At 48.4% G+C, this 24,997-nt stretch overlaps 14 protein-coding genes across 14 annotated transcripts; 8 read left to right on the forward strand and 6 right to left on the reverse strand.

Annotated features, from left to right (window-relative positions):
• Positions 1 to 64: 64 nt before the first annotated feature.
• On the reverse strand, positions 65 to 3,158 carry EDB91DRAFT_1242928 (uncharacterized protein; the record flags this gene model as incomplete). Its single annotated transcript, XM_041322237.1, has 6 exons — positions 65 to 188; positions 237 to 270; positions 322 to 481; positions 535 to 1,639; positions 1,694 to 1,815; positions 1,869 to 3,158. 6 exons carry the CDS (start codon positions 3,156 to 3,158, stop codon positions 65 to 67), a joined length of 2,835 nt encoding a protein of 944 aa, XP_041183302.1.
• A 366-nt stretch (positions 3,159 to 3,524) lies between these two features.
• On the reverse strand, positions 3,525 to 4,821 carry EDB91DRAFT_428035 (uncharacterized protein). The gene is made up of 5 exons (XM_041327244.1): positions 4,515 to 4,821; positions 4,307 to 4,459; positions 4,008 to 4,256; positions 3,839 to 3,957; positions 3,525 to 3,777 (listed from the first exon to the last, which is right to left on the reverse strand). The coding sequence occupies exons 1-5, from the start codon at positions 4,587 to 4,589 to the stop codon at positions 3,672 to 3,674; spliced, it is 702 nt and encodes a 233-aa protein (XP_041183303.1). The 5' UTR covers positions 4,590 to 4,821; the 3' UTR covers positions 3,525 to 3,671.
• Positions 4,822 to 4,863: 42 nt separating this feature from the next.
• EDB91DRAFT_1100933 (uncharacterized protein) lies at positions 4,864 to 5,570 on the forward strand. Its single transcript, XM_041317211.1, has 3 exons — positions 4,864 to 4,964; positions 5,015 to 5,164; positions 5,217 to 5,570. Exons 1-3 carry the CDS (start codon positions 4,911 to 4,913, stop codon positions 5,328 to 5,330), a joined length of 318 nt encoding a protein of 105 aa, XP_041183304.1. The 5' UTR covers positions 4,864 to 4,910; the 3' UTR covers positions 5,331 to 5,570.
• A 1-nt stretch (position 5,571) lies between these two features.
• EDB91DRAFT_1100935 (DHBP synthase RibB-like alpha/beta domain-containing protein) lies at positions 5,572 to 6,972 on the forward strand. The gene has a single exon (XM_041317212.1). It carries the CDS (start codon positions 5,619 to 5,621, stop codon positions 6,888 to 6,890), a length of 1,272 nt encoding a protein of 423 aa, XP_041183305.1. The 5' UTR covers positions 5,572 to 5,618; the 3' UTR covers positions 6,891 to 6,972.
• Positions 6,973 to 7,270: 298 nt separating this feature from the next.
• Positions 7,271 to 9,663, forward strand: EDB91DRAFT_1100942 (uncharacterized protein). The gene is made up of 5 exons (XM_041317213.1): positions 7,271 to 7,522; positions 7,574 to 7,639; positions 8,030 to 8,112; positions 8,169 to 9,061; positions 9,115 to 9,663. The coding sequence occupies exons 2-5, from the start codon at positions 7,626 to 7,628 to the stop codon at positions 9,475 to 9,477; spliced, it is 1,353 nt and encodes a 450-aa protein (XP_041183306.1). The 5' UTR covers positions 7,271 to 7,522; positions 7,574 to 7,625; the 3' UTR covers positions 9,478 to 9,663.
• Positions 9,664 to 9,854: 191 nt separating this feature from the next.
• Positions 9,855 to 11,889, forward strand: EDB91DRAFT_1234325 (P-loop containing nucleoside triphosphate hydrolase protein; the record flags this gene model as incomplete). Its single annotated transcript, XM_041321198.1, has 7 exons — positions 9,855 to 10,296; positions 10,353 to 10,476; positions 10,531 to 10,741; positions 10,797 to 10,987; positions 11,045 to 11,616; positions 11,676 to 11,764; positions 11,815 to 11,889. 7 exons carry the CDS (start codon positions 9,855 to 9,857, stop codon positions 11,887 to 11,889), a joined length of 1,704 nt encoding a protein of 567 aa, XP_041183307.1.
• A 381-nt stretch (positions 11,890 to 12,270) lies between these two features.
• EDB91DRAFT_428504 (uncharacterized protein) lies at positions 12,271 to 13,695 on the forward strand. Its single transcript, XM_041327246.1, has 4 exons — positions 12,271 to 12,515; positions 12,572 to 13,316; positions 13,369 to 13,493; positions 13,538 to 13,695. The coding sequence occupies exons 1-4, from the start codon at positions 12,369 to 12,371 to the stop codon at positions 13,562 to 13,564; spliced, it is 1,044 nt and encodes a 347-aa protein (XP_041183308.1). The 5' UTR covers positions 12,271 to 12,368; the 3' UTR covers positions 13,565 to 13,695.
• EDB91DRAFT_1100969 (Mob1/phocein) lies at positions 13,471 to 15,130 on the reverse strand. Its single transcript, XM_041317214.1, has 10 exons — positions 15,045 to 15,130; positions 14,893 to 14,980; positions 14,760 to 14,832; positions 14,641 to 14,708; positions 14,563 to 14,588; positions 14,378 to 14,511; positions 14,204 to 14,323; positions 14,101 to 14,147; positions 13,840 to 14,043; positions 13,471 to 13,786 (listed from the first exon to the last, which is right to left on the reverse strand). The coding sequence occupies exons 1-9, from the start codon at positions 15,062 to 15,064 to the stop codon at positions 13,963 to 13,965; spliced, it is 657 nt and encodes a 218-aa protein (XP_041183309.1). The 5' UTR covers positions 15,065 to 15,130; the 3' UTR covers positions 13,471 to 13,786; positions 13,840 to 13,962.
• A 117-nt stretch (positions 15,131 to 15,247) lies between these two features.
• On the forward strand, positions 15,248 to 16,648 carry EDB91DRAFT_1100976 (class I glutamine amidotransferase-like protein). Its single transcript, XM_041317215.1, has 7 exons — positions 15,248 to 15,595; positions 15,652 to 15,765; positions 15,824 to 16,003; positions 16,058 to 16,104; positions 16,159 to 16,261; positions 16,316 to 16,390; positions 16,444 to 16,648. The coding sequence occupies exons 1-7, from the start codon at positions 15,533 to 15,535 to the stop codon at positions 16,537 to 16,539; spliced, it is 678 nt and encodes a 225-aa protein (XP_041183310.1). The 5' UTR covers positions 15,248 to 15,532; the 3' UTR covers positions 16,540 to 16,648.
• Positions 16,649 to 17,745, reverse strand: EDB91DRAFT_1100980 (uncharacterized protein). The gene is made up of 5 exons (XM_041317216.1): positions 17,688 to 17,745; positions 17,392 to 17,637; positions 17,074 to 17,338; positions 16,913 to 17,012; positions 16,649 to 16,861 (listed from the first exon to the last, which is right to left on the reverse strand). The coding sequence occupies exons 2-5, from the start codon at positions 17,623 to 17,625 to the stop codon at positions 16,684 to 16,686; spliced, it is 777 nt and encodes a 258-aa protein (XP_041183311.1). The 5' UTR covers positions 17,626 to 17,637; positions 17,688 to 17,745; the 3' UTR covers positions 16,649 to 16,683.
• Positions 17,746 to 19,448, forward strand: EDB91DRAFT_1215536 (TLC domain-containing protein). Its single transcript, XM_041320819.1, has 5 exons — positions 17,746 to 18,414; positions 18,463 to 18,753; positions 18,812 to 19,039; positions 19,089 to 19,183; positions 19,232 to 19,448. The coding sequence occupies exons 1-5, from the start codon at positions 17,965 to 17,967 to the stop codon at positions 19,254 to 19,256; spliced, it is 1,089 nt and encodes a 362-aa protein (XP_041183312.1). The 5' UTR covers positions 17,746 to 17,964; the 3' UTR covers positions 19,257 to 19,448.
• EDB91DRAFT_428564 (Snf7-domain-containing protein) lies at positions 19,444 to 20,606 on the forward strand. The gene is made up of 5 exons (XM_041327247.1): positions 19,444 to 19,750; positions 19,803 to 19,980; positions 20,036 to 20,144; positions 20,196 to 20,313; positions 20,366 to 20,606. Exons 1-5 carry the CDS (start codon positions 19,570 to 19,572, stop codon positions 20,428 to 20,430), a joined length of 651 nt encoding a protein of 216 aa, XP_041183313.1. The 5' UTR covers positions 19,444 to 19,569; the 3' UTR covers positions 20,431 to 20,606.
• EDB91DRAFT_428572 (NIF-domain-containing protein) lies at positions 20,556 to 22,452 on the reverse strand. Its single transcript, XM_041327249.1, has 4 exons — positions 21,306 to 22,452; positions 21,137 to 21,253; positions 20,962 to 21,076; positions 20,556 to 20,899 (listed from the first exon to the last, which is right to left on the reverse strand). Exons 1-4 carry the CDS (start codon positions 22,245 to 22,247, stop codon positions 20,763 to 20,765), a joined length of 1,311 nt encoding a protein of 436 aa, XP_041183314.1. The 5' UTR covers positions 22,248 to 22,452; the 3' UTR covers positions 20,556 to 20,762.
• Position 22,453: 1 nt separating this feature from the next.
• Positions 22,454 to 24,799, reverse strand: EDB91DRAFT_428571 (MFS general substrate transporter). The gene is made up of 10 exons (XM_041327248.1): positions 24,500 to 24,799; positions 24,429 to 24,448; positions 24,175 to 24,381; positions 24,030 to 24,116; positions 23,934 to 23,978; positions 23,788 to 23,877; positions 23,352 to 23,732; positions 23,184 to 23,300; positions 22,997 to 23,137; positions 22,454 to 22,944 (listed from the first exon to the last, which is right to left on the reverse strand). The coding sequence occupies exons 1-10, from the start codon at positions 24,692 to 24,694 to the stop codon at positions 22,758 to 22,760; spliced, it is 1,470 nt and encodes a 489-aa protein (XP_041183315.1). The 5' UTR covers positions 24,695 to 24,799; the 3' UTR covers positions 22,454 to 22,757.
• Positions 24,800 to 24,997: the final 198 nt, after the last annotated feature.

Raw genomic sequence — 24,997 nt, forward strand, 5'->3', positions numbered from 1 at the left:
ACGCATTTAATTCTGGATTGGAACAGAAAAAGGAACTCGTCAATCGCTGATACAAGGCACAAAATCAAAGTGCATACTTGTAAAAACATTCAATAGAGCGAAGCATTTCAACGTCGCCCCCAGTTGCAGTGACAAAATTCACTACAACACCAGCACGTGCATAATTGGAGGCAATGGCTGGAGCAACGCTGTAATAGAGGTAAGTCGTGGTTGACACAGGTAACAGGCTGGCTTACCGATGCGCATACTCCTCTACAGCTTTAGGAAGGTCTGACAAAAAGTTGCAGTATACATTTGGATTAAAGCGGGTTAGTTACTTACCATAGTTGATGATCAGAGGGACGTGGGACACTTCGGGGGTTTTCACCTGTACATCATTCACGACTAACACTTTCGTCACAGGCTCTCTCATCATGACTGATGCTGAACTTTTGAACTTGTTAAGCGCTGCCAACTTTGTGCCCGCGTTCATGTCGCCGTGCTAGAAGAGAATCGTTTAAATATTGACGAAGAAAGAATGTTTCTGGTACTAACAAGGGGGACGGCTTCAAGCCCACGGCTGGCAAGCTTGTGGACGACCGAATCTAAAGAGGTCATGCCGCCGACATGGACGATCGCTTGGCTGACCTCGACGTCATCGAAGATGTCTGCCAAGGCGTCAAGCTTCCACTCGCGAGCTTGAGCGCTTTCAGCACTGGATGCCCCGCGGCCCGAACCAATGATACCATGTCCACCACCAGATGCAGCAGGATTAGTCGTGTCTGATCTACCACCAGCGGTGAAAGCAAGATATAGGTAAAATTGCCTAAGACCGCGAGACCCTTGAGCGGATTCGGTGCTGGTCACATTTCCATCACGGCGAACTAGAACGCGCACAGGCTCCTTGAGCTGGATAGCCGTAGCTAGATTGAGTACATCCTGCGGCACTGTATTAGAAAACAGCGCTGTCTGTCGTTCAATAATATTCGGCGAGCCGGTAGCAAGGTCATTCGGAGGGGACGGGGGAATAGCAGAGAACCTGCGTCCTGTGTTAGAAGACGGCAAACCAGAGTGGCTGTTTGGATCAAAGGAATTGAAAGACAGCTGAGGCGCGCCTGCAGAAGTAGAGTTCGGTGTGACATTCCCAATAGGGCGAGACCTGGGCGGAGGAAGAAGCTTCACTATGTTGAAGACAAACTCGTGCAAGTTGCGAGCAATCAGCTGATCAACCTCATCAAGAACGAGGAAGCGGACTTCAGATCCGATGAGACCTCCAGAGGCAGTAAAGAGGGCATGTAGCTTCTGCGGGGTACCACAAATGATGTGGGGCATATTCTGCTGCAGAAGGCGTAGCTCCTGGCTGAGGTCACTAGGCGCAGTGGATGTACCCACGCCTAGAGCAGATCTGATGCCAATCGGACCCCCGAGGTCACGAATCATACGCTGAGCCTGTGTAGCTTGGTCGACCGTGGTAGATATCATGATTACCAGGGGTCCCCTAGTAGGAGGGCGTCCAGCAGTGTTTATCACAGCTACTTGGATAGCGGGTATGACATATGCTGCAATCCGCTCTTGTGTGGGCGGAGCTTGCGCAATAATGTCTGCACCTCGCAGAAGAAATGGAAGCGCGCGCTGCTGAATCTTGTTGGGAGGGCCGACACTAGGAATGTGAAGTTTAACAGAAGAACTGGTACTGATGGATTATACTACTAACCCAAATTTGCTGAGAGAACGAAGCAAATCTGGAGCAAGATTCAATTGTTCCCACTTTGAGACCATGGAACCGTTATCACGGCCTGAGCTACCAGATAGTTCATTGCCTTGTGCATCAATCATCTAGCAATCAGGTTAGTCGAATCAGTGTCGCCTGAAGAGACTGAAACACGCACACCCACAGATTCGCGCCGCATCATGCTCCCAGTGACAGAACGACGTTTGTCCCGGGGGGGTTCGAGTCGTCCCACATTGCCGAGGGGGTCGGCCCGCATGGGAAGATCAAGTGTTCCCGCCGACCAAGTGCGCATCGGGGGATTGGGAGCACGTGGCGATGGTCGAAGATCTGGTCTATTCGGTAAGCCATGACCAAGGGCAGCAGGATTGGATCCCATGCCGTGAGGGAAAGCTTGGTTGGGGGCCATGTCCTGCATTTGTGGGGTGGATCGTCCCATCTGGGCAGGAAGGCCCGTGGTAGCATTCTGAATATGCTGCTGTGTTTGAAGAGCCAGCAATTGCCCAACGGATGTGGTCAGCGTGTTCAGGCGTTGAGAGATCTGTGTAATATCATCCGCAGGAGGGGATTGATTTGGAGCAATGTTTGCACTAAATGAGGCCCGTGGGATATTAATTGCTGGTGTCGACATGTTAGAAGCCGGTGCGAAAGGATCCTTGAACTCAGGCTGGGCGCTATTGAAAGAGGTGGCACTGCTAAGTGTTCTCTCAATGAGGATGTTGACCTTGCGATGTATGTCGCTGATGTCACGCTGGATTTCGAGCGTGTTATACTCGCAACGCTGGAGTCGATCTATGAGGTCGCGTATGAGTGGAGAAGCTTTGAGTTGTGCCTCCAGGTTATGATGAAAATCAGCGCCGGAGGCAAGCTGACTGCCCGAGTCCAAAGACGAGACCGGAGATGATGAGGGGAATGGACCATTGAAGTTGAATGATGCTGAACGTAATGTGGTGTTCAAAATGTTGACCGGAGGTGTTGCATTACGATTCCGAGATTGCTGCACGAGAGTCGTGACAAATGGAGACGAATCACCCGGGGTGTGCATGCCTTCATCATGGGTAATTGGATTGGGAGTATCATCTGCTTCTGGGAGGGACTCTAAACTGCCAACCTTGCTCATCTCTCGCGCACGAAGCAGATGCTGCCTTTCAGGTTCAACCTGATGGAGATATGGAGGCCTATCACCGTGTGGGGGCAGCTGGAAGCGGGCGTCTGGAAGAAACTCGGGCGCTCCAGTGGGCTCCTGTAATCGGGATGGACTTGGGGACGACTTCAAAGACCTGCGATCAGCGGAAGAAGCTGATTGAGAGGACACAGACGCCCCATCTTGCTCCCGAAGTGTGGGAACCCCAAATCCGAACCCAGTGGTCCCATCTTCTTCATAATTTCGCATACTACTGCCAGGGAAGAAGGGCATGGAGGTCGGATTCAGAGTGGCACCTCTCGCCATGGTCGTGACTAGCTCCGACGAACGGTGGACAAACGAAGGGCAGCGCTTGTATCGTAGGTAGGTTTCAGCATAGAAGCAAGGTACTCGTTGAGCTGATCTCACCTCAGGATCTGAAGAAATGTCTGGTCAATCCGATTCCATGCAGGCAGTATGAAGAAAGCCAAGAAAAATACCTGCGACCGGCCAGTTGACGCAGTGGCAGGTACTCGGTTAAAGTAACGAATGCTTCCAGAGCGTTGCCAAAGCCTTATAAAGCTCACAAATCCGGCCCAATGCGTGGTAACTTAAACTTGAGCTTATCCATGTACTTAGTACTTATTAAACCTACCATACAGCGTATCGACGCTTCCAGAAGGGCCTGACATTCAGGGCGTATCATTCTCAAACCATAGTGCAACTTGCTGAACCTTGGGAATTCAATATTGGCCAATGGCATCTTGGGCATAGCGGCATAAGTACATAGAACTAAAGACACCGTGACCGGAACAAAGGCAACAAAGGTACAGGGAAGAGTCAAAAAATGGGCATCGGGAAAGAAAAGCCAAAGATATTGATCTTCCCGCGCGGGTCTTTATCGCCGCGAACATCTAATAAAATGGTGGGCTGGAGCTTCAGAGCTCTAGATCAAGCACTCGAGTTAGCAATGAATTCATAAAGAAAACCAACAATGGTTGCCATACCTCAGTGCGCTTTGTCGAGCACGCTTCGCATCAGCAAAGCCGTTGCGAGCGCGGTATTCTTCAAGACGCTGTTGAACCTTTTCTATTACTTCTGGAAGATCGGCGGCGCTGCGAGTGACCTGGATTACAGTATTGAGTTACATTCTACAAACACTTCCAGGTAGCATACCACAAGTTCCGAGGATTGGTCGCCTTCTCCAAGACGAAACCCATTGAGTTCCAAAGCTTTGTTGGCAGCTGATGCGTCAACAAACGTGACCATAGCATACTGCCTAACAGAATGTTCGCGAATATAGGCTGGATCCGGGCGACCAGTCGTCATGGCCAGACCACCACTGCAGCGAATCTCGACAGAGAGAATTTTGCCACAATGATTGAAGTACTCTTGAATAGTGTCTTCGTCAACTGTTTTATTAAGCTTGCATCTAAGTCAGGTTTCGTGATGTGTTTGTTTTCACGGCCTCTTACATTGCCAACAAACACGTGCATAGGCTCGCGTCGTCTTTGTTTGTGATGTTTCTTGATAGCATGGGCAACACGGTGGTTCTGTTTGCAGGCTCTGGCAGGATTGGTGCGCGTTGGCTTGGCGTCATTCCTCCGTGCGTTCGTTACTTTTTTGGACTATGACAAGAGTTTTAGTGAAATGGCTAGTATAATATCTTTGTGTGTCACGAACCTTGGGCATAGATTTAGCTGCTGGGTTATGAGCAGGAGATTCATCAGAGTTTATGCTATGGCAGTGGTAAACCATGATGGCTTATGCGTGAAGGTGTTGAGGTTTGTGGGATTTGGCGTTCGTCTGAGGGTTAGAGTCGGACTGAGCAGCCTTTTTGAAGTTTTGAACTCTAGGAGGGTGGCCCAAGCAAGTTAATTTCCACAGCATGGTGGAAGTCCAAGCCCGGCAGCGTATGTTGAAGCATAAACAATGAGAGCTTAAGTTTGTGGACTTGATTGAGGCTCATGGACGATCGAATCTGATCGCATACTTAGTGGCTTCATCGTCCAAAAAAGGAAATCAGCTTTAGCTTGCACTTTTTCCACAGCTTTTCGGTGAACCCTTTGCTTGGACTCAATGGTTGCTCATACACATGTCTATCGAAAGGTAGTCCGAGAGATAGCCAAAGCGGTACGTTCCTACTCTTTTGCTTTACTCTGCTTGTAACTTTTTGATGTCAGAGCATCACACCTCGGTCAGCGCGGAACAAAGACATTGCTTCGAACTTTCGAGTCCTTTTCGCGCAGAGTGGACAGGCCGGAGATGCGCAATCTTTTCAACGCGATATGCAGAACGTCTTGACTTTCCTGCAATCCCAGCGGGAATATAAGGCGAGTGTTATATTGACTCACAACGTACTACGTATCAACTGACTTGTCTCAGGCTTTATTGGAGAGATACAACCCATTGATTGACCTAACGGCGGAGGAACGGATAGAAGCGACCGCACGACGAGTCGGGCTGAACATGCCCAAGACACCTTCCAGGGACATGTAGTAACACTCATTTTATCAAGAGCGGCAGAGACTCGAAAGTCGATATTGGGCGTAGTATTTTATAATGCCTGAGACCGCGAGGTGGACACCAAGTCATTTACATACCCCTGGAAGAAGTTCCGAAGGCGAATTATCGCAGTGAGATGGTATTCAAGGGATTTAGCTACAAGTCGTAATATTTACAGTATCGATTTGCTATATCACCCGGATCGGGATCCGGACTTCTGCAACCGACTCGGACTTGACTTGACTCAGACTGCGACTGGCAGTGCAAGTACTTATCCTACTGATGGATGTTTTGAAAAGGTACCTCCTCAAGTTTTCGCTGAGGAAATCTTCCCAGATTCAGGGCACCATGGCAGCGGCGACACAGATACTTGCATGCGATTCTATATCCATTACCTTTCCTTCAGACGACCAGGTAGCGATCAGCTCACCTGAAACTCTTGCAGCCTTACATACCGCAGCGTCCTGCCTCAAAAATCTCCTTCCAGTCGCTTTTCCAACAGAAACCGTTTATGGGCTGGGTGCTATCGCTCTAAACGCGACCGCAGCCCTTAAGATATTCTCGACCAAAGGCCGGCCAGCTGACAACCCTCTCATCGTACATGTGTCATCGCGCCGTATGCTACAGTCTTTGCTTCCACACAATTATGTACCCTCCCGTTCTTACGAGTTGCTCATGGAGCACTTTTGGCCCGGACCCCTCACGTTACTTTTTCCTTGCGACCACAGTCTAATACCCGACATCATTACTGCAGGCCAACCAACTGTCGCTATCAGAATGCCATCACATCCAGTAGCAAGAGCACTCATCGCTGTCGCAGATGCACCGCTCGCGGCTCCAAGCGCCAATTCTTCCGGAAAACCTAGTCCCACCCGGGCAGAGCACGTGTTGAATGACTTGAACGGCAAAATTTCTGTCATTCTAGACGGCGGCCCGTGTGAAGTTGGTCTAGAAAGTACGGTGGTGGATGGTCTACATGAAGATGGAAACATCCGCATCTTGCGCCCTGGCGGAATCACAGTGGAAGATATTAAACGAGTGCTCGTAGATGGCTTCTCCGACGCCGAAACGCCAATACCCCAAATTCTCGTCCACCGTCGTGATTTTCGTGATGACGCATTGGAACAGGCACCTACTACACCTGGCATGAAATATCGCCATTATTCCCCCTCAGTGCCGGTGACGCTGTTGCACATATCCGATGTTCCCCTTGGAATAGAACCTCTTAGCCCCTCCGCTTTTCTGGGGGATCTCAAGCGTTCGATGCCAAATTCTCCTGACACTCTCCGCGTTGGGTTATTGATGCCTTCGGATTCTATCTTAATGAAATCCCTCGTCAGCGACACCACCATTCAGTGGCATGAATTTCCTCTTGGGCTGGTCTCGGAGCCGGCAAATATTGCAAGGCGGCTATTTGACGGGCTGTTGACGTTAGAAAGGGAAGGAGTAGACTTGATTTTAGTGGAAGAAGTTTCGGAGGAAAAGGAGGGTCTGGCAATCATGAATCGGGTAAAGAAAGCAGCTGGAAACTCGCAATGGATCACTATTTCCTAGAAAGCGCATGTAGGTGTTATTGTATCTATTGTGCACCTTTTGCTCACAGCCCGCTGTAGCAAAGTGGCCGCGTTTACATTGCCCATAATTTTAATGAACTAGAGATATGATTATAAGCTAGGGACGACTGGTGACCATATCCCAAACACCATGCATGATGCGATAACGTCAGAGGCAGACCTAGTCGGTGAGCCTGTGTCCCGAACTCAAAATTGATGTCATTGACAGAAGGAGTACACAGAAACTTACATTTAACCTTGTGCTTACAGTTTTCGCCAATCTTCCACATGGTCGGAGGCTTTTTGGGATCAGCGATACATAACATCTTCTGCCAATCTAAAAAGCCGAAGTTCCTCTCAAAGTGCTTTTGAGCAGTTCGCTTTTGGTTTAGTTCAGGTTTGCGTTCGTAAGCACACATTTTTGGTTATGTGTTCAGCATCTCCACCAATCGCACGAGTGCGCTACTGAAGTCGTAAGCGTTCATTTCAGTGGTTTTGCAGATGCCTGACTGGGTACTTCTGGTGCTGAATTGGCGATGCATCGCTCCATCGTTGCTCGCACGCCACTCTTTTCTTGCCACGTTTATGGCCTCGTGCCCTATCTCTTCTACACGAGGCATTGTTAAACTATTGGTGCGCCGTGTGTGGATATGACTCATAGAGTGATTAAACTCACAGCATAAGAAATCAATATTGTTTTGCTATCACCCACAGGACCAGGTTAGAGGATGTAAAAATGCTCTTACCCTCGTGAGTTAATTGTCACGACGCAATTTTATAGAGGCTCCTGCATGCGCGGGACGTACTTGATACAGTGCTTTGTAGAAGCAGCATGACACCAAAGGACGTCGCCTATTGAGCAACGTGCTCTACAACGTGCTCTACAACGTGCTCTCGCGCACCTCCGAAGTTGCTCTGTCTCGATCACGTGACGTTTACGCGCCTCGCGTGCCTTTCTTTCAGACTTGATTGAACGCAATGATATTTCCCCTCCTTGCGCTGGTCCCTTTGTATTTCTTGTGCCGCCCTTCAGACGAGCTCCCGATACCTGACAGGGATCCATTTGGTCGGACTGTCTCCAGTTCCCCTTTATCGCGCTGAGCGCATATAAGAAGACTGTTGATAATCCTTACCCCACAGCGTTGGTCACTCTCAACTGGCATTGAGATCCCCTTTTTATCGTCTAGAGGCAAGTTTTTTATTTCCTACTATGGATTATAACGGTCGGTCTTCTTTTGTGTGATCCCCAGGTCGGGCTGAGCTGACTATGGTCTACCAGTATCTAACGGCAGACGAATGATCCAGCCTTATCCTGTTAATATGGGGCCTGGTCTTATGAACTATTCACCGTACTTCTTACTTTCGCAATCACCCGCTTTAAGCGATATCTCCCTTCCTTTGGATGATCTATATCGTTCCCAATCAGCACCTCCCTGCCTGGGGCAACACAATCATTTCGGCTCCCCTCTTCCCATCCCTCCATTATTTTCTGATTCCGACATGTTCTCGTTGGCTTCTTCCGCATACGATGGCGTTCATTCTTCTTCAAAGGAACATATTCCTCGTCCTCCGAACGCATTCATGCTCTACCGTTCCCATATGCTCAAAAGTCGGGGTAATGCTGACCCTGAGAAGCGTCAGCAGAATCTCAGCCGCATCGCAGGGCAGCTCTGGAGAGATATGAGCCAGGAAGACAGAGCTGTGTGGCATAAGAAGGCAGCGGAAGTTCAAGCCGCTCACTATGCAAAGTACCCTCACTACAAATTCAGGCCCAACCGCAGGGGTACTAAGTCGGTAGCCAAGACCCTTCAAGTTAGTGGTTACTATCTGCAGCCCACGGAAGCAGAGCCATCCGCAGGCCCAGTGCGACGTGCTCGCTCAAGTAGGGTCCGCCGGAAGGGTGTTACGCATGACGATCTCCTCGGTGCACCGGAAACACTTTTTCCATCGTCTGTTCCGTCTTCATCTTCATCTTCGCCTGCGCTCTCTCCTCTATGCTTGCCACCTTTCCTTCCGACGTTCTCTTTACCTGAAAGCATGTGTAGCAACGAGCAGGCGAACGCCATTCTGTCTCGTCCTCAGAATGCACTTGGCTTGGAATCAAGTTCAGCACAGCTTCCTGCGCCAGGACTAATTGAGATGTTTTCCGCTTTTGCCTGCGATCCCGATGCTGTATGTTCCGGTACTCTTTTGCTTTTACTTCTTCTAAACTTCACTTCCACTAGACGCCAACTGCAGCAACTTTCCAACGCAACGGCGACATACCGCAACCCGATCAGGCTGCTCAGTTCCAAGATGACGTATTCCTTGGACTCGAGCAGCTGCGTCTTCCCCATAATTCAACGGATTATGCACATGACGCAACTCATCTGTCCGCGCTGGTACATGGACCGGTAAACGGTTATCAGCTGTCGGCCCAATCTTATTCGTGCGCGGATGCTTTCGGTGGGGCTACGTCATGCACCTCTGATTCGATCTTCTCCGAATTTGGGTTTCCCCTTTCGATGCCGGACCATGAGCATAATCATCATGACGAGTGGAGCGATGCCGCGTGGATGCTTGAGTTGGAGAAGAGGTTAAATATATGAAATGCCTCCTTACAGTTATGATCGTCACGTACCTTCTTTGTAGTTTATCCTGTATTTTTTAGTATACCTATTACGCAAGTCCACTGTATTGATAGAACTTTCTCTCTCTCATTCTGATGAAGCTCGATTCGATCCATAGGTGCTGTTATTGTACGATTAGTATTTCATAACGCGAGGCGTCCATCCCAGCCTCTGGGCCCCACTTGCCGTCTCATTATTGCCTCCCATTCGAGAGAACGCAACTCAGAGCATACGCTCGGTAAAAGCCGATGGCTCGAATAATTCACGCACGTGACGATCTCATTCCATAGCTTGTACCATCAAGGCGTAGAGGGAAGTCGACCGCTGCTTCTGCCAGGACAATTCTTCACAATTCGATGAAACACGGACCGACTCTTACTGCAGATGAGCTTCTTAAACTACAAGAAGGACGTCCAACGAAACGGCCGCGGACGTTATCTACTCTCAAAACTTTTGCAACAGAGGAGGGCGACCAATCAACCACTTCGCCTTTCTCCTATGAGGACATAGAAGACTCGGATGCTGAGGAGCCCAAGATAGAGGAAGCGTCGAGTGAAGACGAGCATCATGAGCCTCCATATAAGTCTCCCTCTGCATTCGAGGACCAAGGCCGAGTGAAGATCTCTCTCATAAGAGAACTCAACGCGAAGGACAGCCTCTCCTCAGCTGCTCATGTACACCCCGCAGGATCCTTTGCTGATATGGGTGTGGTTCCTCCTCTCGATGCTGCCCTTGCGCGTATGTCTATACGGGTTCCGACAGAGATCCAAGCTGCCTGTATTCCTCCCCTTCTTGCAGGTTTGTCTTACAATAAATATATACCTTGAATCAATCGGTTGATGACCTGTTTTTAGGGAGAGATTGCATAGGAAATGCAAAGACAGGTTCTGGGAAGACCATAGCATTTGCAATCCCGATCTTGCAGAAGCTATCCGAAGATCCATACGGGATATTCGCGCTGGTACTGACACCTACAAGGTTCGTTTACTCGTTTCTTGATGTTGCTAAGCGTCATGACACTTCTACCTTCAGGGAACTGGCATTTCAAATATCTGAACAATTTGCGGTGCTCGGTGCTGCAATAGGCGTCCGGACGTCTGTCATCGTTGGTGGCATGGATATGATGGCACAAGCTTTAGAACTTGGTGGCCATCCCCATGTTGTAGTAGCCACTCCCGGCCGTATAGTTGACCACCTGCGGAGTAGTAACGGCGAATTGGATCTGTCTCGTGTCAAGTTCCTTGTCAGTGCAATATTCCGTGCGAAACTTTGCGAGGACTCATGTCAATCTAAATCAGGTATTGGATGAAGCTGATCGCCTTCTTACATCGACCTTTTCTCCTGAACTCAAATTTTTGTTTGAGACTCTCCCTAGCGATCGACAAACTTGTCTTTTTACTGCTACCCTGACACAAGCGATTGAGTCCTTGGTTGAAGCCCCACCGAGACCTGGAAAGGTAAAACCTTTTGTTCATAGAACACGATCAACGTAAGATGTACAGCCTACTCGGTGCCAGAAAGTGGATCTGACAAATTTTCAATCCAGTGTCGAAACGGTTGCAACACTTAAGCAACATTACGTACTGGTTCCCTCACATATCCGGGAGCCGTATCTTTATCATTTACTTTGTAATCCTCCGGAGAGCATCACATCGCTGCGGCGGGCGCCCCCAGAACCAATCAAAAAAAGCAGAAAATCAAGACACCATGGTAAAACCGGAACACGAAAACCCGACCCGAACGACGAGGATATACCCATACAACCACCACCTACAATCATTTTTTGCACAAAGCCTCGGACAGCTGCTTATCTCACTCATCTACTTCAGACTTTGTCTATTCGCAGTACTGCACTACATTCAAGACTGACCCAACGCGAACGGTTGACATCATTGTCACTTTTTCGGTCCTCTTTCATCCCAGTTCTTGTATCAACAGATGTTGGTGCCCGTGGTTTGGACATTGAGGACGTGGCAATGGTCATCAACTGGGATCTGCCAAATGAGCCCGAAGAGTACACTCACCGAGTTGGCAGAACTGCACGTGCAGGTAAAGGTGGTGTTGCCATCAGTTTTGTGACAGAAAAGGATGAGGAACGGATATCACGAATAGAAGGGCGTATTGGCACGTCATTTCTCTTTTGGTCCCAAGGACAGGGTTGCTGACTATTTTATCAGGCGTCCAATTGGAGGCCATGACTATGTCAGAAGAGAAGGTCTTGGAAAAATTGAACGCCGTATCAACGGCGAAAAGGCTGGCAAATATGGTGCGCCTTCCAAAGACAGCATACTTCTTATGCTTATGCGAGCCCCTCAGGAATTGCATGATTCGAACTTCGGCCAACGGGAAGAGATACATAAATTAAAGTCTAAGAGAAAGTTGGATGCATGATTGCGTATGCCAGTTAGTTATGTATTATATGCATCCCTGAGGGGTCGGAGTCGTGACTGACAGCGGGTGTAATGGTCTACCAAAGTTTGGGAATTGGATTGCTTCGTTATGAGGCCATCTGTAATGTTCTTTCTCACTCCACAGCAACCTAGCGCGCACTCGACTCGGTCCTGGAGGGAACTGGGTTCGTTCTAGAAAGCCATAATTTGTAGGGGCCGGAAGAATCCGATCGCGGTGTCTCTGGATCGCGAATATCAAACTCAGCGAAACGTTATAAGTCATTTATTAATATCGAGGGACCAAACTTGTTGTCCCCCCTTTCTCTTCATACTTTACATGCGCTCGCCATCGCCCGTGTGCTGCATTAATATATATATCTTTCAACGACCTTGTCTCTTCCTCGACGACCAATCGACGACCTTTATTTTTATTTAAATCAGCTCGCTTCAAATTACTGCCTTCGATCATCTGAGGCAGTTATGAGTACTTGTATGGAGAATACAGACTGGGACTTCGTCTTGCAGTTCGTCTCAGAGCCTTTGGAGATGGAATTATCTCGTGCGCCTGAAAGGCCCGTCGCGGAACGTACTCATTCGGCGGTACCTATGCAAGTACCAACTCCGCCCGTACGTTGTTTTCACTGGAAGAGATATCAGGCAGATATTTACCATAACCTACCAAGGATTCTTTCACATCATCTCCGGTTGACCCACCATCCGAGGAAGACACACTTGTCTCTGTCTCCACAACATTTTTTCCCGGAGCACAGATCCACTCGGTCCCACCAGACATTGTGCTGCTATCATCCGACTCTGTATTCTTTTATGTCCACACACATGCGCTGCTCGGGGTTTCTGAAAATAACTTCGGCGGTCTGCTACCACCTTCCTCCAAGGTGACATCAGGCCAGCTAGGCCCAGTCTTGGTGATTCCAGAATCTTCTACCATTCTCAACATCGTACTTCACGCCGTATACGACATGGCATGTTCCCATTATTCTCCTTCATTCGAGTCCCTTGCAGAAGCGTTGTCGGCTCTAGCATCTTATGGCGTTTCTGTGAAGCGTCACGCCGGCCCTTCTACAGCCCTACACTCACTGCTTCTCTCGCATGCTCCTCTTTACCCCTTGGAACTCTATACGCTGGCTGCCACATACGACCTCTATGAGCTCGCTGTTCCAACTTCATCTCACTTGCTCTCCTTCTCCTTGGCGTCCTTGACAGATGACATGGCCGACAGGATTGGCGCAGTATATTTGAAACGACTATTTTTTCTCCACTTTGGCCGTGCGGATGCTCTGAAACGTCTCCTCCTACCACCACCTCATCCACATCCCTCTACTAATGATTGCGACTTCACCGAGCAAAAGAGGCTCACAAGAGCCTGGGCTCTTGCATCTGCATACCTCGCTTGGGATGCCAGGCCGGGTATGTTTCATATTTGTCCAACAGTACCGGTTTTGATTTTACTTAATTCCAGACTTGTCCACAAACGCAATTGAGTCCGCTTTGGCGCCTTTAGGTGATCAGCTATTATGCGGGCACTGTCGAAAAGCACTTCGAGACCGACTGAAGACGTTAATTGTACAGTGGTCAGCAGTCAAGGTATGCCCACCATTCCGAATCTTCGACGATTCTGCTTATATTAGAACTGCAGAGGACAATTTAAAACGTGAAATAACCTCATCCGGAAGGGATGTCTCCCATTCCGGCCTACATACCCCAGGAAAGGGCGCGCACTTCTTCAATTCCCCCGTTGGACTGTATCATCCATGATCCCCTTCATTTCACTGCATTAATTTCACAGTGTAACACTGCTCACGAAGTTCTCTGTACATTAGTTGAGAATCGTTCACATCTTCGGTGAACAGTCTGTCCCCGAGTGCATCATACATGACCTGTACTCGTTAGCAGCCCCGTCCTTGCGTCCATAGTATTCTAGTCTACGCACCGACTCCACAAGTTTGTACTCCATATCGCGCGCACACGTATAGCATAACTGATCGGTAATGACATCGCCATTCGGAACTTGATGACAGATTGGAGTAAAAGTAGTGAGATAGGGTATACAACCTCATCGGGACTTATCCTCGGCAAGGATGGCGTCATTGAGCTCATCGAGAGGTGCTAACTCTTTCTTATCCACAAGTTCAAACTACCGGGTTTATAATTAGGTGAAATCAGGCTGTTGTGAAGATGATTGTGGAGTCACCTCGTTAATGAATAGAAAGAAATGACGGTAACTGGTGTTCAGATGAGCTGAAAGATTTGGTCAAGCTAAAACAATTGAAGCCGAGATTCAGATGAGACGATACCTTCGATGCCAAGGGCGCAAATTTGGTCAAAGTGGTTGCTGTATATGTGCGCATATACGCGAAACAAACGGCGTACGATCGTGCGCACTGTCTCACGAAAAGTTCGGGGGAATGGTACGCCTAATATTTCATCAATAACCACCGTAAAAGTAAAACCCATTGTGTGGTACACACCAATCTTGTTGGGGAATACAGTTTCATCGTCGAGAATGTTCTGAGTCCAGTTCATCAATGCGTCTACATATTCGGGGGCAGGTAGCTTCGTGGGTCTCTTATATTTAACACCATCCTCCCAGAGGTACTCGTAACTACCGGATTACAGTAAGTTTGTTCGTTATATGCCACAGACAGAGGCTCACCGCGGACCAGCGGACATTATCGGACACTAGTAAGGCCAGTGGTTCAGATCAAGCGACAAGTGATCAGCATCATCATACCTCCTGCGGCGTGCAGAACTCGGTAACAGTACCGTACAACATGTTCAAGTGGTTGAAGAAATCAACCGCTGTTCACGTGAATACGATGATGCATTGCAGCGAGTTTAGATGATCCGCACCATGAACAGCGAGCCATTCATTTGTATCTTCACCTTCAGGCAGCCGAACAGCCAACCTCAGATTGCCAGAACCCTAAATCGAGTTTGAAAGTTCAAGATCATCCCGCTATTAGTATTGATCAGTGTACTTTACCAAAGTTGCTTCTGCATACTTTCGCAGCTGATATTGTTTGGTGCCCTCGGGAACGTCCTTTCGAGGTTTGAAGGTGCGAGTCTTGCCTCTGGATAAGCAAGCAAAAGGCCGACGCGTTAGTTCATGGTCTTGGTGTTGGAAGGACAACTGACAGTCCAAAGAATGAAGACATGCCGCCGATGAATGCAGATCTACGATATCACACACAGTGCTTGATACTAAGTAAGTATACCCCAACTTCAAGGCGCCGAAGGCTGAAGTTGCCTGTGATTCGCCGCTTGAAAAGTATTTACATAATTCTCTATTATCTTATCTTATCTAAAATTCAAAGCCTCGGCTTTCCCGGACGCTAAGCGCTGCCAGTCGTGAAACTCCCAGCGTTCCTCCTTACGCTAGTACATGCCCCAAGTCGATGTAGCTTAAGGAGGCCTACGCCTCCACGGGGAGAACAATTAGCCAATTTCAATCCACGGCCCAAACCAAAGATCGCTCCACTACAGGAGTATGGCGTGTGCCGCCATTCAGGGGGCAGCTTGTAAACTCGTTGCCGAATTGGAACGGGAACTAGGAGAACTTTCACAGATATATAAAGGTCGTATGACCACATGAAATCACACATCCATCCCACTCACTGAACGTCATGACAAAACGTATCCTCTTTGTTTTTACATCTGCGAACCGCACATTAACCGGTGCCAGCACGGTCAGCGGAACCTTGTAGTCGTTGCTGACATCAACCTCCTAACCGCGTTTGAGCAGGGATGGTACCTTCCTGAAGCTGCTCATCCTTACTACGTCCTCGTGCCCCATTTTGCTATCGATTTTGCTTCCCCCGAGGGCCCTAATCCGCCTGTGGATGAATACAGCGTCCAGGTGAGCGTCGTTTCAAGAGTAGATTATTGATTGGTCATTGCTGAAATCCTGTCTCCAGACATTCCCAGACGACATTCCCAAATTCCTTGAAGATCCTGAGGTCCAGAAAAAGCTCTCGACCGCTAAAAAGCTCTCTGAGGTTAAGCCCGATGATTACGATGCGGTTTTCTACGTAGGGGGCCATGGACCCGTCTTGGATCTGGCAGTGGATCCCACCAATATCCACCTCGGATCTGCAGTACGTCTGCCAGTTTTCATTGTATGATGCGCCAACGTTTATCTGATCTCACAGTTCTACCGTGCTGGGAAAGTGGTCGCCGCTGTTTGCCACGGACCAGCGTCAGCAATACCATGACAATTACTACCACGAATTTTACTGACGCTTCGCCGCAGTGCCCTTGTTGGCGTGACTGACAACTCTGGCAAATCCATCTTCGCCGGCAAACCTTTCACCGGCTTCTCGAACGACGAGGAGGAACAGATCGGCAAGGTGAAGGTAAGTGTCACTCATTCAGTGTTTGGGATGTCTGCAGACGTGTCTTGAACACAGGATCTACCCTTCTTGTTGGAAGACAAGATATCTAGTCTTGGGGGCAAATATGAGAAAGCAGCGGAACCCTGGGGGGTCAGTATCATGCTCAAGCTTGGCTGCAGGTCAACTCATCTATATTATTCCAGGCCAAGGTCGTCGTTACTGGCAACCTGATCACAGGGCAAAATCCGGCTTCAGCTTATCCGGTCGGAGAAGCTATGCTCCAGGCCTTGCAGAAATAGTGTGCTACTGGTAAAAGCAGGATCGTCCTGAAAACGTTGTCTCTCAATTATCAATCGTACCTTGCAGTATCAACAAGACCTCAAGAGATCAAAGAAAATATTAAAAATTAGTACAGATTTTCGCGGGTACCTACAAGTACTGTATCAAATATATGCAACGGACATCTTCCAGCCCTTTTTTAGTGTGAAGCCATCTAGGCCCTGTTTTGCGGTCGATGCAAGTTCAGGAGAGTCGAATAAAACTTGTGCTATCTTTAGGCTCGCACCAGCAGCATTCGGAGTTGGTGATTGAGTGATATGTGTTGATTGAAAACCTTTGTAGCTATCCGCAGTATTCGTGAAGGGCTTGCATGAAAGGGGAATGAGAACGCACTCTTGGAATAGCACTGAGAGCACATCGTCTGTAACCTCTTGGGGGAGATTTGTACATAACAATCTCGCAGATGGATGCTGTGTAGGCGGCGGAATGGTGGCTTTGTGAAGAGATATTGAAATCATGTGAACATGGATCATGTGGACTAATGTATGGCGTACCTAGAGGTTTGAGTTGTGGAGCAGGTTCCTCATCTTCGTCGATCTCCATTTCTTCTCCATCACTGTCGTCCTCCGACTTCTCTCGTTTGGACTTGGGCTGCCCATCTGCCATATCCTCATCGCGCCGGCGCTTATCAGCAGACGAAACGGTGACTTTTGCAAGCGAAGCTATATCCTGGTTTGCATGAACAGATGTTGGTGGGACAAATTTTGGATCTTCTTTTCGCGAAGTAGCGTATGATTTCGATTTCGCGTAGGTGATGCGCTGCATAAAAGATCGAGATTGATTTTCTGGTGAAAAGCTAACTTTAAGCTCACCATTGGCTTTTCATAAAACACCATTCCCTCGCAGGCTCTCATGGCGGTAGTGGCGGATGCCAAATCAGTGAAGACGAGGAATGCCTGACCCTTCATTTTTGGACCTTTGGACGCGATGACATCAATAACCTTGCCGAAGGTGGTGAAAAGTGCATATAGTTGGGTTCGCATTTCCTCCTTGTTGATCTTGTCATTGAGATTGTTGATGTAAAGGGTAGGAATTGGTTGAGACATGATTGTCTACTGGTAAGTCGCGTAGAAGGTAACCTAGTTGTGTTGTTCTTAGAAAGGTATAGTGTTCGCACGAGTTCACAACTAAGTGAACGCGTTTTAGACTTATATTACAGTTTTGCAACTTCTCAAAGACTTTCAAGTTTCCAGCTGGTTATTCCTAAGTAACTGTCTTGCCCAGCTTCAACTAAGCTTTCTCCAGCTTTGTAGTCGCGGTTTGTGTCGTTTTAAACGTACGCCAAAACAAACAGGCACAAAAACTCTCTCCGGACCCTCGCACGTTGCTCAGTCTGTTCATGAAATTTTTGACGACCTCTTGCTAACATCCTGCCACGCGTCCCAATGAACAGCCATCATGCCATTCAATGGCTACCGTCTTACATTGTTCCATTCGTTTCCCTCTCATACCCAACTTCTCCCCCCACCAACCCCGACTCGTTCCACCATTCCGCGTACTACACTACTGGGCTGCTAGATGGCTGTTTCATAGTAACATGCATTGCTGTTATGGCGATTCTACGCGACGTAGCGCGCGTCTTTATAATGGAGCCTTTCGCTAGGTGGAAGCTCACCCGCACTTGGGAGCAATCTAATGCATCGCATATCCAACAGAACGGCAACAAAAATGGCGTCATGAACGGGAACGGACATGCTGGGCATGCCAATGGCGACTGCCCGCCAAAAAAAATAATGTCTCCGCGGGATGCTCGTAAAATCCATCGCAGCGTGCTCAGGTTCGCAGAACAAGGCTGGTCGGTCATCTACTACACACTCCAATGGTCATTTGGCTTTGTACGTAGGTTCCCGCAGCTGATGTGTCATGTCTAATCTCAGTTCTAGTATATTCACCAAAACCTTCCTACCCGAGCCCTAAACCCGACGGAAATGTGGTCCAACTACCCTCATATTCCCCTTGCTGGACCTTTGAAGTTTTACTATCTTACCCAGACCGCCTTTTACCTCCATCAAATCCTGATTCTCAATGCCGAGGCGCGAAGGAAAGACCATTTCCAAATGATGACCCACCATATCATCACAATTGTCCTCATGGTCGCGAGCTACCTCTATAATTTCACACGTGTTGGTTGCCTCATCATGGTCTTGATGGACTGGAATGATATTTTCCTGCCGGTAACTTGCACTCCCTGCTGTTGAATTCACACAGAGCTAACCAGTCATCCTCGTATAGGTCGCCAAAATGTTCCGATATATTGGTTTTTATACCCTTTGCGACATCACTTTCACATGGTTCCTTATATCATGGTTTGTGGCACGTCATGTTTTCTTCATCATCGTCATATTATCGGCCTGGTTCGATGGCCCGCGGTTGATCACTGTGGGCTGGGTGCCAGAGTTGGGACAATATTACTCTGAGTTTTCTTATAATACCTTTGTCTACCTGCTGGTGGTACTGCAGGTGAGCAACAGCCTTCGCGTCAATGTTCGCACCTGATAAGTCCTTCAAGATCATCCAGATCATCTGGTTCGGGATGATTTGTCGCATTGCATGGCGTGTGATTAGTGGTCAAGGCGCCTCGGATGACCGCAGTGATGACGAAAGGTGAGATTCCCAAGCGCATGCGTTTTATCCATATTGATGTGTCTGCAGTGAGGAAGAAAAGAAGAGCCAGTGATGCTAGTACATTAGAGGCAGGGGCACGATAATCATTGAACATTTAATTGCGACACGTCGGCCTTTGCATATCTAGATATTTCTGGACTCAGATACCATACAATTCAACCTTTTGGATACAGCTTGCTATATGAGCGAACGACTCATGAGTGTGCGACGAGGAGGCCAATTGCCTAATTGAGTTATCCATAAGTAATTGTCAGTCAGAGCTTCTAGCGTGACCTTACCGCAGCGGCAATACAGCTTGAACCGTGAGCCTTACCCTTTGTCCTGCAGGCATCTCTTTTGTTTTGATCTGCTTCTGTACTCAAACCATGATGGCTGGGATAATGTCATACTTTGGAGGGAGGAGAGATACGAAACAGGCAGCTCGAGATGCCATCGTAGGGCTAAGGCAGCAACTACAGATGATAGAGAAGAAAGAGGAACACCTACAGAAGAAGATTGACGAGGAGCTCAAGAAAGCAAAGGCTAACGCTGTTTCCAACAAGGCTGGTACGTCGCTTACTCTAACATCGAAGTGCACCGCCCCATACATGATGCACAGTGGCTACGCAAGCTCTGCGGCGGAAGAAGGCGAGTGAAGGGGAGATGGATCGACTGGCGGGTCAACGACTGCAGCTGGAACTACAAATCAACACACTAGAGTCTGCGAATCTGAACGCGGAGACGATGGCTGCTATGAAGAAGGCTTCGGACGTCCTTGCGTCGATCCATGGTAACATGTGCGTATTCGCCTTACGGTGCTGATCACGCGTATAGTGACCTTGATTCCCGTAGGACCATGGATAAGGTCGATTCGACCATGAGTAAGATTACGGAGCAGAGAGAGATTGCTAATGAAATCGCAGAAGCGTTATCAAATCCTACTGGCGTGGAGGCAGACGAGGTGCGTCTATTTCCTGACCTGATGGACGCTTGGGGCTTATGATTTTATTAGGATGAGCTCAAGCAAGAGCTCGCGGAGCTTGAGCAAGAGACACTTGATGAGCGCCTCGCTGGAGCAGAGCATGTTCCATTGCACATTCCTCCAGGAGCTCGCAGGGTAGAAGAGCGACGTAAGATGTCCCATGTCAACTTCACGTTCGATTAACTAAATTCCTTGTGCAGCCCAAGCAGTGGAGGACGAGGAGGAGGCTCAGTTGAGGGAACTACAGGCTGCACTAGCAATGTGATAGCTCGAGCCCCCTTTCTCGTACCGCATACCGGTTGATCCGTTCGCTGGTTTCATCTGACTTTATACATATATCCAATTCCTTTCTCATAATAGCCTCTTGCAACAGATAGGATTTCCCTGCTGACGACTGGTCGTGTTGTTGTGAAATTTGAGATAGTGTACAGGATAAGCAGTATTAAATTATGTAACGAAACTGCCTGTACTAAGTTATGAGTTTGATATGCAGCAAGGCGTGCGTGCAAAATGCAAATTGTGACATGCAGAATGATGTGATGTTGAACTCGGGACCATGAGGTAGAAAGTCAGTCAAGGATGGGTGTTAGAGGAATACTACGAGGAGAACCCGCGAATGCCCAATACCCTCCGCACATCCCCCGTGAAGCGCAGCGAGTCCAGGATGGGCAATAAATCGAGTAGGGCTTCGTCGAGTGGGTCATGTGTCCAACCCTCTATGGGTATACCATTCGCTATTACGAGAACACAGCACGAACATTTAGATCGTGTATTGTCATGATAAAGGTGTACGTACCTTCATTGCCACGGTAACTGACTGGCGAGTTATCGATCAGACAAACACGAGAGAGATCTTGTTCTACTATGGACAGATCCTTGATATAAGATCCATTAGGAAGTTGGGTGCACGACTAAACAAGTTTGATATCATTGTGAGGAGATGGATATCGCGGAGAAAGCACAAGACTCGCCTCTCGGAATAAACGGCGTGCAAGAATGCCACGTCCAGCGTCCAACCAGTCAATGACTGGGTCGGCATACTCTTGCATGGAGGCAGTGAAGACAACGAGTGTGTACCAAGAAGAAACCTGGCAATTTAGTCAGGCTCTAATGGCTTGACAACGGTAGCGCGTGACTAACCTTGCGAAGGAAATAGTCGACGAACGGTCTCTTGTATACGTGATAAAGGGTGCTCCGGCCGCCAAGGACTACTTCGACTGTGTGTCCCTTGTTCCTGCGTCCAAAACCGAGAAGACCAGAACCACTGGATGAATGACACATTGGTTTCGAAGTCGAATGTATGAGGGTTTCATCGAGATCAAGAACGAGAGTCTTTGGCAAATGGAATGGGGTTTTATGCGTAGCAGTCAAAGTGGGTGTTGGAGATCTTGATGCGGTATCGGTTACAGTAGTTGGAGGAACTCTTGGTAAGTGTTGGGAGGATGGATGCGAGGGACCTGGAGAAGGAGGTGGTGTAGGTAAGGTGGCGATATCTGGTTTGGATGGGATAACTTGAAGGACATGAGATGGAATATCCGGGGATGGTGGGGAAAGAATTGATGGCGAGGGCAGATGTATTTCAAGTAACAATACATCAGTAGCCTCGCCCAGGGGCTCTTCGGGACGTTCGCCGACCGATTCCTGTTTCCCCTTGGTTTCGATCTCTCCTGGTGTCCACTGTGCCCAAGTAGCGCAGAGGGTGTTCCAAACGAGGACGAAGGCTCGAACAAGGAACAGACGTCTGAGAACACTTCTTACTCTGAACCTGGATTTGGAATGTATGGCAACATCTGCTGGAGGGGGAGGAGGAAATGGCCTAAGAATCGGTATTGGGAAGAAACCTGAAGGAGAGGAATATGAGCGCTTCGGTCGTGGAGGGCATCGTAAGTCTGGGCCTTGAGGCTGCGACTTCTTTGTCCACGAATTTGTACGCTTGAAAGAAGTACCAGAATCTGATCCTCTACGAGTAGACAGGGCCCTATGAAGAAAGTAGGAGTCCTTATCGTCGACTGGAGTTGATGGAGGAGTTCGAGCTGATACGAATACATCGAATTGGCGCGAAATGTATGTGAGGGAGTTCATTGCTGAGCTGCTGGCGTGTTACCTCCGCAGCTTACGCTGGCTCGAATGAACGAGCTAGTGAAAAGGCGAACTCGCGAAGAAGAAAAAAGAAGAAAAACAGAGTTGAAGTACTAAAGCGACTGCGAGGTTGTATAAGGAAGTGCCAAAAAGTAGTAGTACTGGGGTCAAGTGCCAGCGCGCAACTATAACGCGTGACCTCAACTCATCGATGGTTCCATTCAATTTATCGTCAGTCCAAGCAGACCCAACTCTATTTTACCCCAACGGTTTTTCACTAAGTATCTCACCGGCAACGTTCGTCCACCGATGTCACATCCAATCATAATCATTCCCATTTTTTACTTAGGCACACTGCTGGCGATAGCCGATGCACCTTTCCCGCCGGCAGGTAGCAACGTTTTCTAAATCGATGCATCGGTTCCTCAAGCTCAAGGCTCAGCGCGTGTCATAGTAATTGCATATAAAATACGGGTCCGTCGTTCATCGCTTTACAGTTCACCGCGCGATCAATTACAGAAGGTATCGGAATCCTTTTTCCTTGATCCCTTTCTCTTGCTCTTCGCGCTCCAGCTGCTCGTTCAACGACTTCAGATGCTGTTTGAAAAACCAGCACATTATAATCGCAGTGCCGCTACCAGCGATGCAGATGCCATAGGAGTATCGGTAGGTAGGGCCCCAAGCCAAAGGCCAGATGTACCTGCAATCGGTTTCATTAATAAATTCTTACCACGTTGGTGAATTGTACTCACGACCCTGCAACGTTGCCGAGTTGCGAAAATCCGTTGATGATCGCCACACATACCGCACGCTTTGACGGCGGTCGAGGAAATGAATTGTTCATCCATGCGAGCATCACGACAAGTCCTGCATATGACTGCGCCATGAGGAACCTGCCTACCATCAGCGATACGCCACAAATTAAGATCCTGCGCTTACAGAGACACATATCGCGCCGCAGTGTTCATGGTGCATATTGCAATAATGAACCCAATAATACCAGTGATCCATGAACCAATAATGTGGTAGAAGCGTTCTTGCTTGTAATCAGAGTGCCTGACGAGCACTTTGTTCATTCTCAGATCCTAGATCATTATAGAAGCTTACCTGCACAAACAAAATGTGATAATCACCGCAAATATGAAAGGGGGGGCAACAAGGAGCAGCGTCACTGTTGGGTTGTACCCAAGCGTTGCGCTGAGAGTGGGAAAGTACGCATTGAAGGATAATGATACCACTTGAGCGTTTACTGCCATTGCAAACCACCACACCTTCCAGTCAGTAACAGCGAGGTAAAGACCGTGAGCGTGGCCGCCCTGCTCAGTTTCTTGCTGGTCACCGACACCAGCATCCTCCTCCATACGCTTCATGGCAAGTCGACGCTCATCATCAGAAAGCCACTTCGTCGTCGACGGAAAATCTGGCAAAATGAAGACAGCACACAATGCAGCGAAGACAGTCAGAGCTCCTTCGACGTAAAAAAGCCACCTCAAAAAATGAATTCAGACCAGATCTCTCGGCAAAATAGACTTGATTGAATTACCTCCATGCGGCGTGTCCGAGGACATTGTTCATGCCACCAAGAATGCCCGACGCAATGAGTGCCCCAAAGGCATTGCTAATAATATTTCCGCTGCAATGTTCCTGTTAATAGAAAGATCTTTCCACCAAGCAGATTGGCGCCCTTACCAGTAGAGGATGGCTGTTCTGAGACCTATCTCGGTTCTCTTGTACCTGTAAATTAGATGTGAAGCTGTTGGCTGATAAGATTAATAGCACACGAACCACTTCGAAATTAAGAATAGAGCACCAGGGAAAAACGCCGCTTCTACGAAGCCAAGAAAGAAACGCGTTATGACTGCTCCCGTAAAGCTGTTACAAAGGACTGCTATCAGTCGGTCGTCAGACATAGTTAGATGACACGTCATACTTGGTTGTAATTCCAGTCAGTGCCGATATCATACCCCAGACAGCCACACAAGCAGGCAAATAAAGCGACGGCTTGCCGGTGAAGTTAAGAAACATGTTAGAGGGGATCTGCATGATAATATATCCGACATAGAGAATGGACAACAACGTCGCAAATTGCTGATCGTTGAGATGAAGGTCGGCGGTAAGCCCTCGTAAACGCGCAGCGCTTGTACATTGTGAATGACACGTCAGGAATGCACAAAAAGCGCGTACCCAGCATTATTTCTATCGACCTAGTTCAAGAGTGAGATAGAGAAGCGACGCCTTGACACAAAGTCACTCACATAATTTAAGATGTAGATAACAACTAGGATTGACATGCGAAGGTCAAGTTTCCATAAAAGTTTGCGCTCCAGTTTTTTGCGTGCCTCTAGGCCACCGAATTCTGCGTCAGGATCGATGTCTTCAACGCGATCGACATGCAGCACATGCTCCTTAGAGACTGGGAGCGACGCAGAGTCTGAATGGCTAGTTGACATGATAGTGGTGGGAACACACTAAGGTCGATTTGTTTCTGTGCTTCATGTTTAAAGCACCTCTGACAAGTGGAAACATTGCCAAAAGGGAACCAACGGTATCAGCCTGAGCCGGTCACAAGGACAGCGGAAACAGGTCGCCTGAGAGTTTGCGGTCATTACTCTAGTAGTTATCTGTTTAGCTTGAGCTTGGCTTGAGCAGCTGGTACTACTACTAGGCACCAAGTGCTATGTTGGATGTGAATGAGAATTTAAACCTGATCATGAGTAAATTGAAGTCCAAGAACAGCTTGACATTCTCATTGA

This window comes from Suillus paluster (assembly GCF_016628075.1).
Source record: "Suillus paluster strain FC165 chromosome Unknown EDB91scaffold_3, whole genome shotgun sequence".
NCBI classification, from domain to species: domain Eukaryota; kingdom Fungi; phylum Basidiomycota; class Agaricomycetes; order Boletales; family Suillaceae; genus Suillus; species Suillus paluster.

Coding starts and splice junctions, on each gene's coding strand:
- EDB91DRAFT_428035 (XM_041327244.1), bottom strand. CDS start 4,589: ATGGTTTACCACTGCCATAGCATAAACTCTGATGAATCTCCTGCTCAT. Junction 4,460..4,514: donor CAGCTAAATCTATGCCCAAG/GTTCGTGACACA, acceptor CTCTTGTCATAG/TCCAAAAAAGTAACGAACGC. Junction 4,257..4,306: donor TGCACGTGTTTGTTGGCAAT/GTAAGAGGCCGT, acceptor CTTAGATGCAAG/CTTAATAAAACAGTTGACGA.
- EDB91DRAFT_1100933 (XM_041317211.1), top strand. CDS start 4,911: ATGGTTGCTCATACACATGTCTATCGAAAGGTAGTCCGAGAGATAGCC. Junction 4,965..5,014: donor TCCGAGAGATAGCCAAAGCG/GTACGTTCCTAC, acceptor TTTTGATGTCAG/AGCATCACACCTCGGTCAGC. Junction 5,165..5,216: donor AATCCCAGCGGGAATATAAG/GCGAGTGTTATA, acceptor GACTTGTCTCAG/GCTTTATTGGAGAGATACAA.
- EDB91DRAFT_1100935 (XM_041317212.1), top strand. CDS start 5,619: ATGGATGTTTTGAAAAGGTACCTCCTCAAGTTTTCGCTGAGGAAATCT.
- EDB91DRAFT_1100942 (XM_041317213.1), top strand. Junction 8,113..8,168: donor TCCTACTATGGATTATAACG/GTCGGTCTTCTT, acceptor ATGGTCTACCAG/TATCTAACGGCAGACGAATG. Junction 9,062..9,114: donor TTGCCTGCGATCCCGATGCT/GTATGTTCCGGT, acceptor CACTTCCACTAG/ACGCCAACTGCAGCAACTTT.
- EDB91DRAFT_428504 (XM_041327246.1), top strand. CDS start 12,369: ATGAGTACTTGTATGGAGAATACAGACTGGGACTTCGTCTTGCAGTTC. Junction 12,516..12,571: donor TGCAAGTACCAACTCCGCCC/GTACGTTGTTTT, acceptor TAACCTACCAAG/GATTCTTTCACATCATCTCC. Junction 13,494..13,537: donor TACAGTGGTCAGCAGTCAAG/GTATGCCCACCA, acceptor TGCTTATATTAG/AACTGCAGAGGACAATTTAA.
- EDB91DRAFT_1100969 (XM_041317214.1), bottom strand. CDS start 15,064: ATGTCTTCATTCTTTGGACT. Junction 14,981..15,044: donor ATGTCTTCATTCTTTGGACT/GTCAGTTGTCCT, acceptor TTGCTTATCCAG/AGGCAAGACTCGCACCTTCA. Junction 14,148..14,203: donor TTGCGCCCTTGGCATCGAAG/GTATCGTCTCAT, acceptor CAAATCTTTCAG/CTCATCTGAACACCAGTTAC.
- EDB91DRAFT_1100976 (XM_041317215.1), top strand. CDS start 15,533: ATGACAAAACGTATCCTCTTTGTTTTTACATCTGCGAACCGCACATTA. Junction 16,004..16,057: donor ATATCCACCTCGGATCTGCA/GTACGTCTGCCA, acceptor CTGATCTCACAG/TTCTACCGTGCTGGGAAAGT. Junction 16,391..16,443: donor AAGCAGCGGAACCCTGGGGG/GTCAGTATCATG, acceptor ATATTATTCCAG/GCCAAGGTCGTCGTTACTGG.
- EDB91DRAFT_1100980 (XM_041317216.1), bottom strand. CDS start 17,625: ATGTCTCAACCAATTCCTACCCTTTACATCAACAATCTCAATGACAAG. Junction 17,339..17,391: donor TGTTTTATGAAAAGCCAATG/GTGAGCTTAAAG, acceptor TCTTTTATGCAG/CGCATCACCTACGCGAAATC. Junction 17,013..17,073: donor TCCACAACTCAAACCTCTAG/GTACGCCATACA, acceptor CTCTTCACAAAG/CCACCATTCCGCCGCCTACA.
- EDB91DRAFT_1215536 (XM_041320819.1), top strand. CDS start 17,965: ATGAACAGCCATCATGCCATTCAATGGCTACCGTCTTACATTGTTCCA. Junction 18,415..18,462: donor TCCAATGGTCATTTGGCTTT/GTACGTAGGTTC, acceptor TCTCAGTTCTAG/TATATTCACCAAAACCTTCC. Junction 19,184..19,231: donor GACCGCAGTGATGACGAAAG/GTGAGATTCCCA, acceptor ATGTGTCTGCAG/TGAGGAAGAAAAGAAGAGCC.
- EDB91DRAFT_428564 (XM_041327247.1), top strand. CDS start 19,570: ATGATGGCTGGGATAATGTCATACTTTGGAGGGAGGAGAGATACGAAA. Junction 19,751..19,802: donor CGCTGTTTCCAACAAGGCTG/GTACGTCGCTTA, acceptor CATGATGCACAG/TGGCTACGCAAGCTCTGCGG. Junction 20,145..20,195: donor CTGGCGTGGAGGCAGACGAG/GTGCGTCTATTT, acceptor TGATTTTATTAG/GATGAGCTCAAGCAAGAGCT.
- EDB91DRAFT_428572 (XM_041327249.1), bottom strand. CDS start 22,247: ATGAACTCCCTCACATACATTTCGCGCCAATTCGATGTATTCGTATCA. Junction 21,254..21,305: donor TCGACTATTTCCTTCGCAAG/GTTAGTCACGCG, acceptor CTAAATTGCCAG/GTTTCTTCTTGGTACACACT. Junction 21,077..21,136: donor CACGCCGTTTATTCCGAGAG/GCGAGTCTTGTG, acceptor AAACTTGTTTAG/TCGTGCACCCAACTTCCTAA.
- EDB91DRAFT_428571 (XM_041327248.1), bottom strand. CDS start 24,694: ATGTCAACTAGCCATTCAGACTCTGCGTCGCTCCCAGTCTCTAAGGAG. Junction 23,301..23,351: donor ATCACATTTTGTTTGTGCAG/GTAAGCTTCTAT, acceptor AGTGCTCGTCAG/GCACTCTGATTACAAGCAAG. Junction 23,138..23,183: donor GCGGCGCGATATGTGTCTCT/GTAAGCGCAGGA, acceptor GATGGTAGGCAG/GTTCCTCATGGCGCAGTCAT.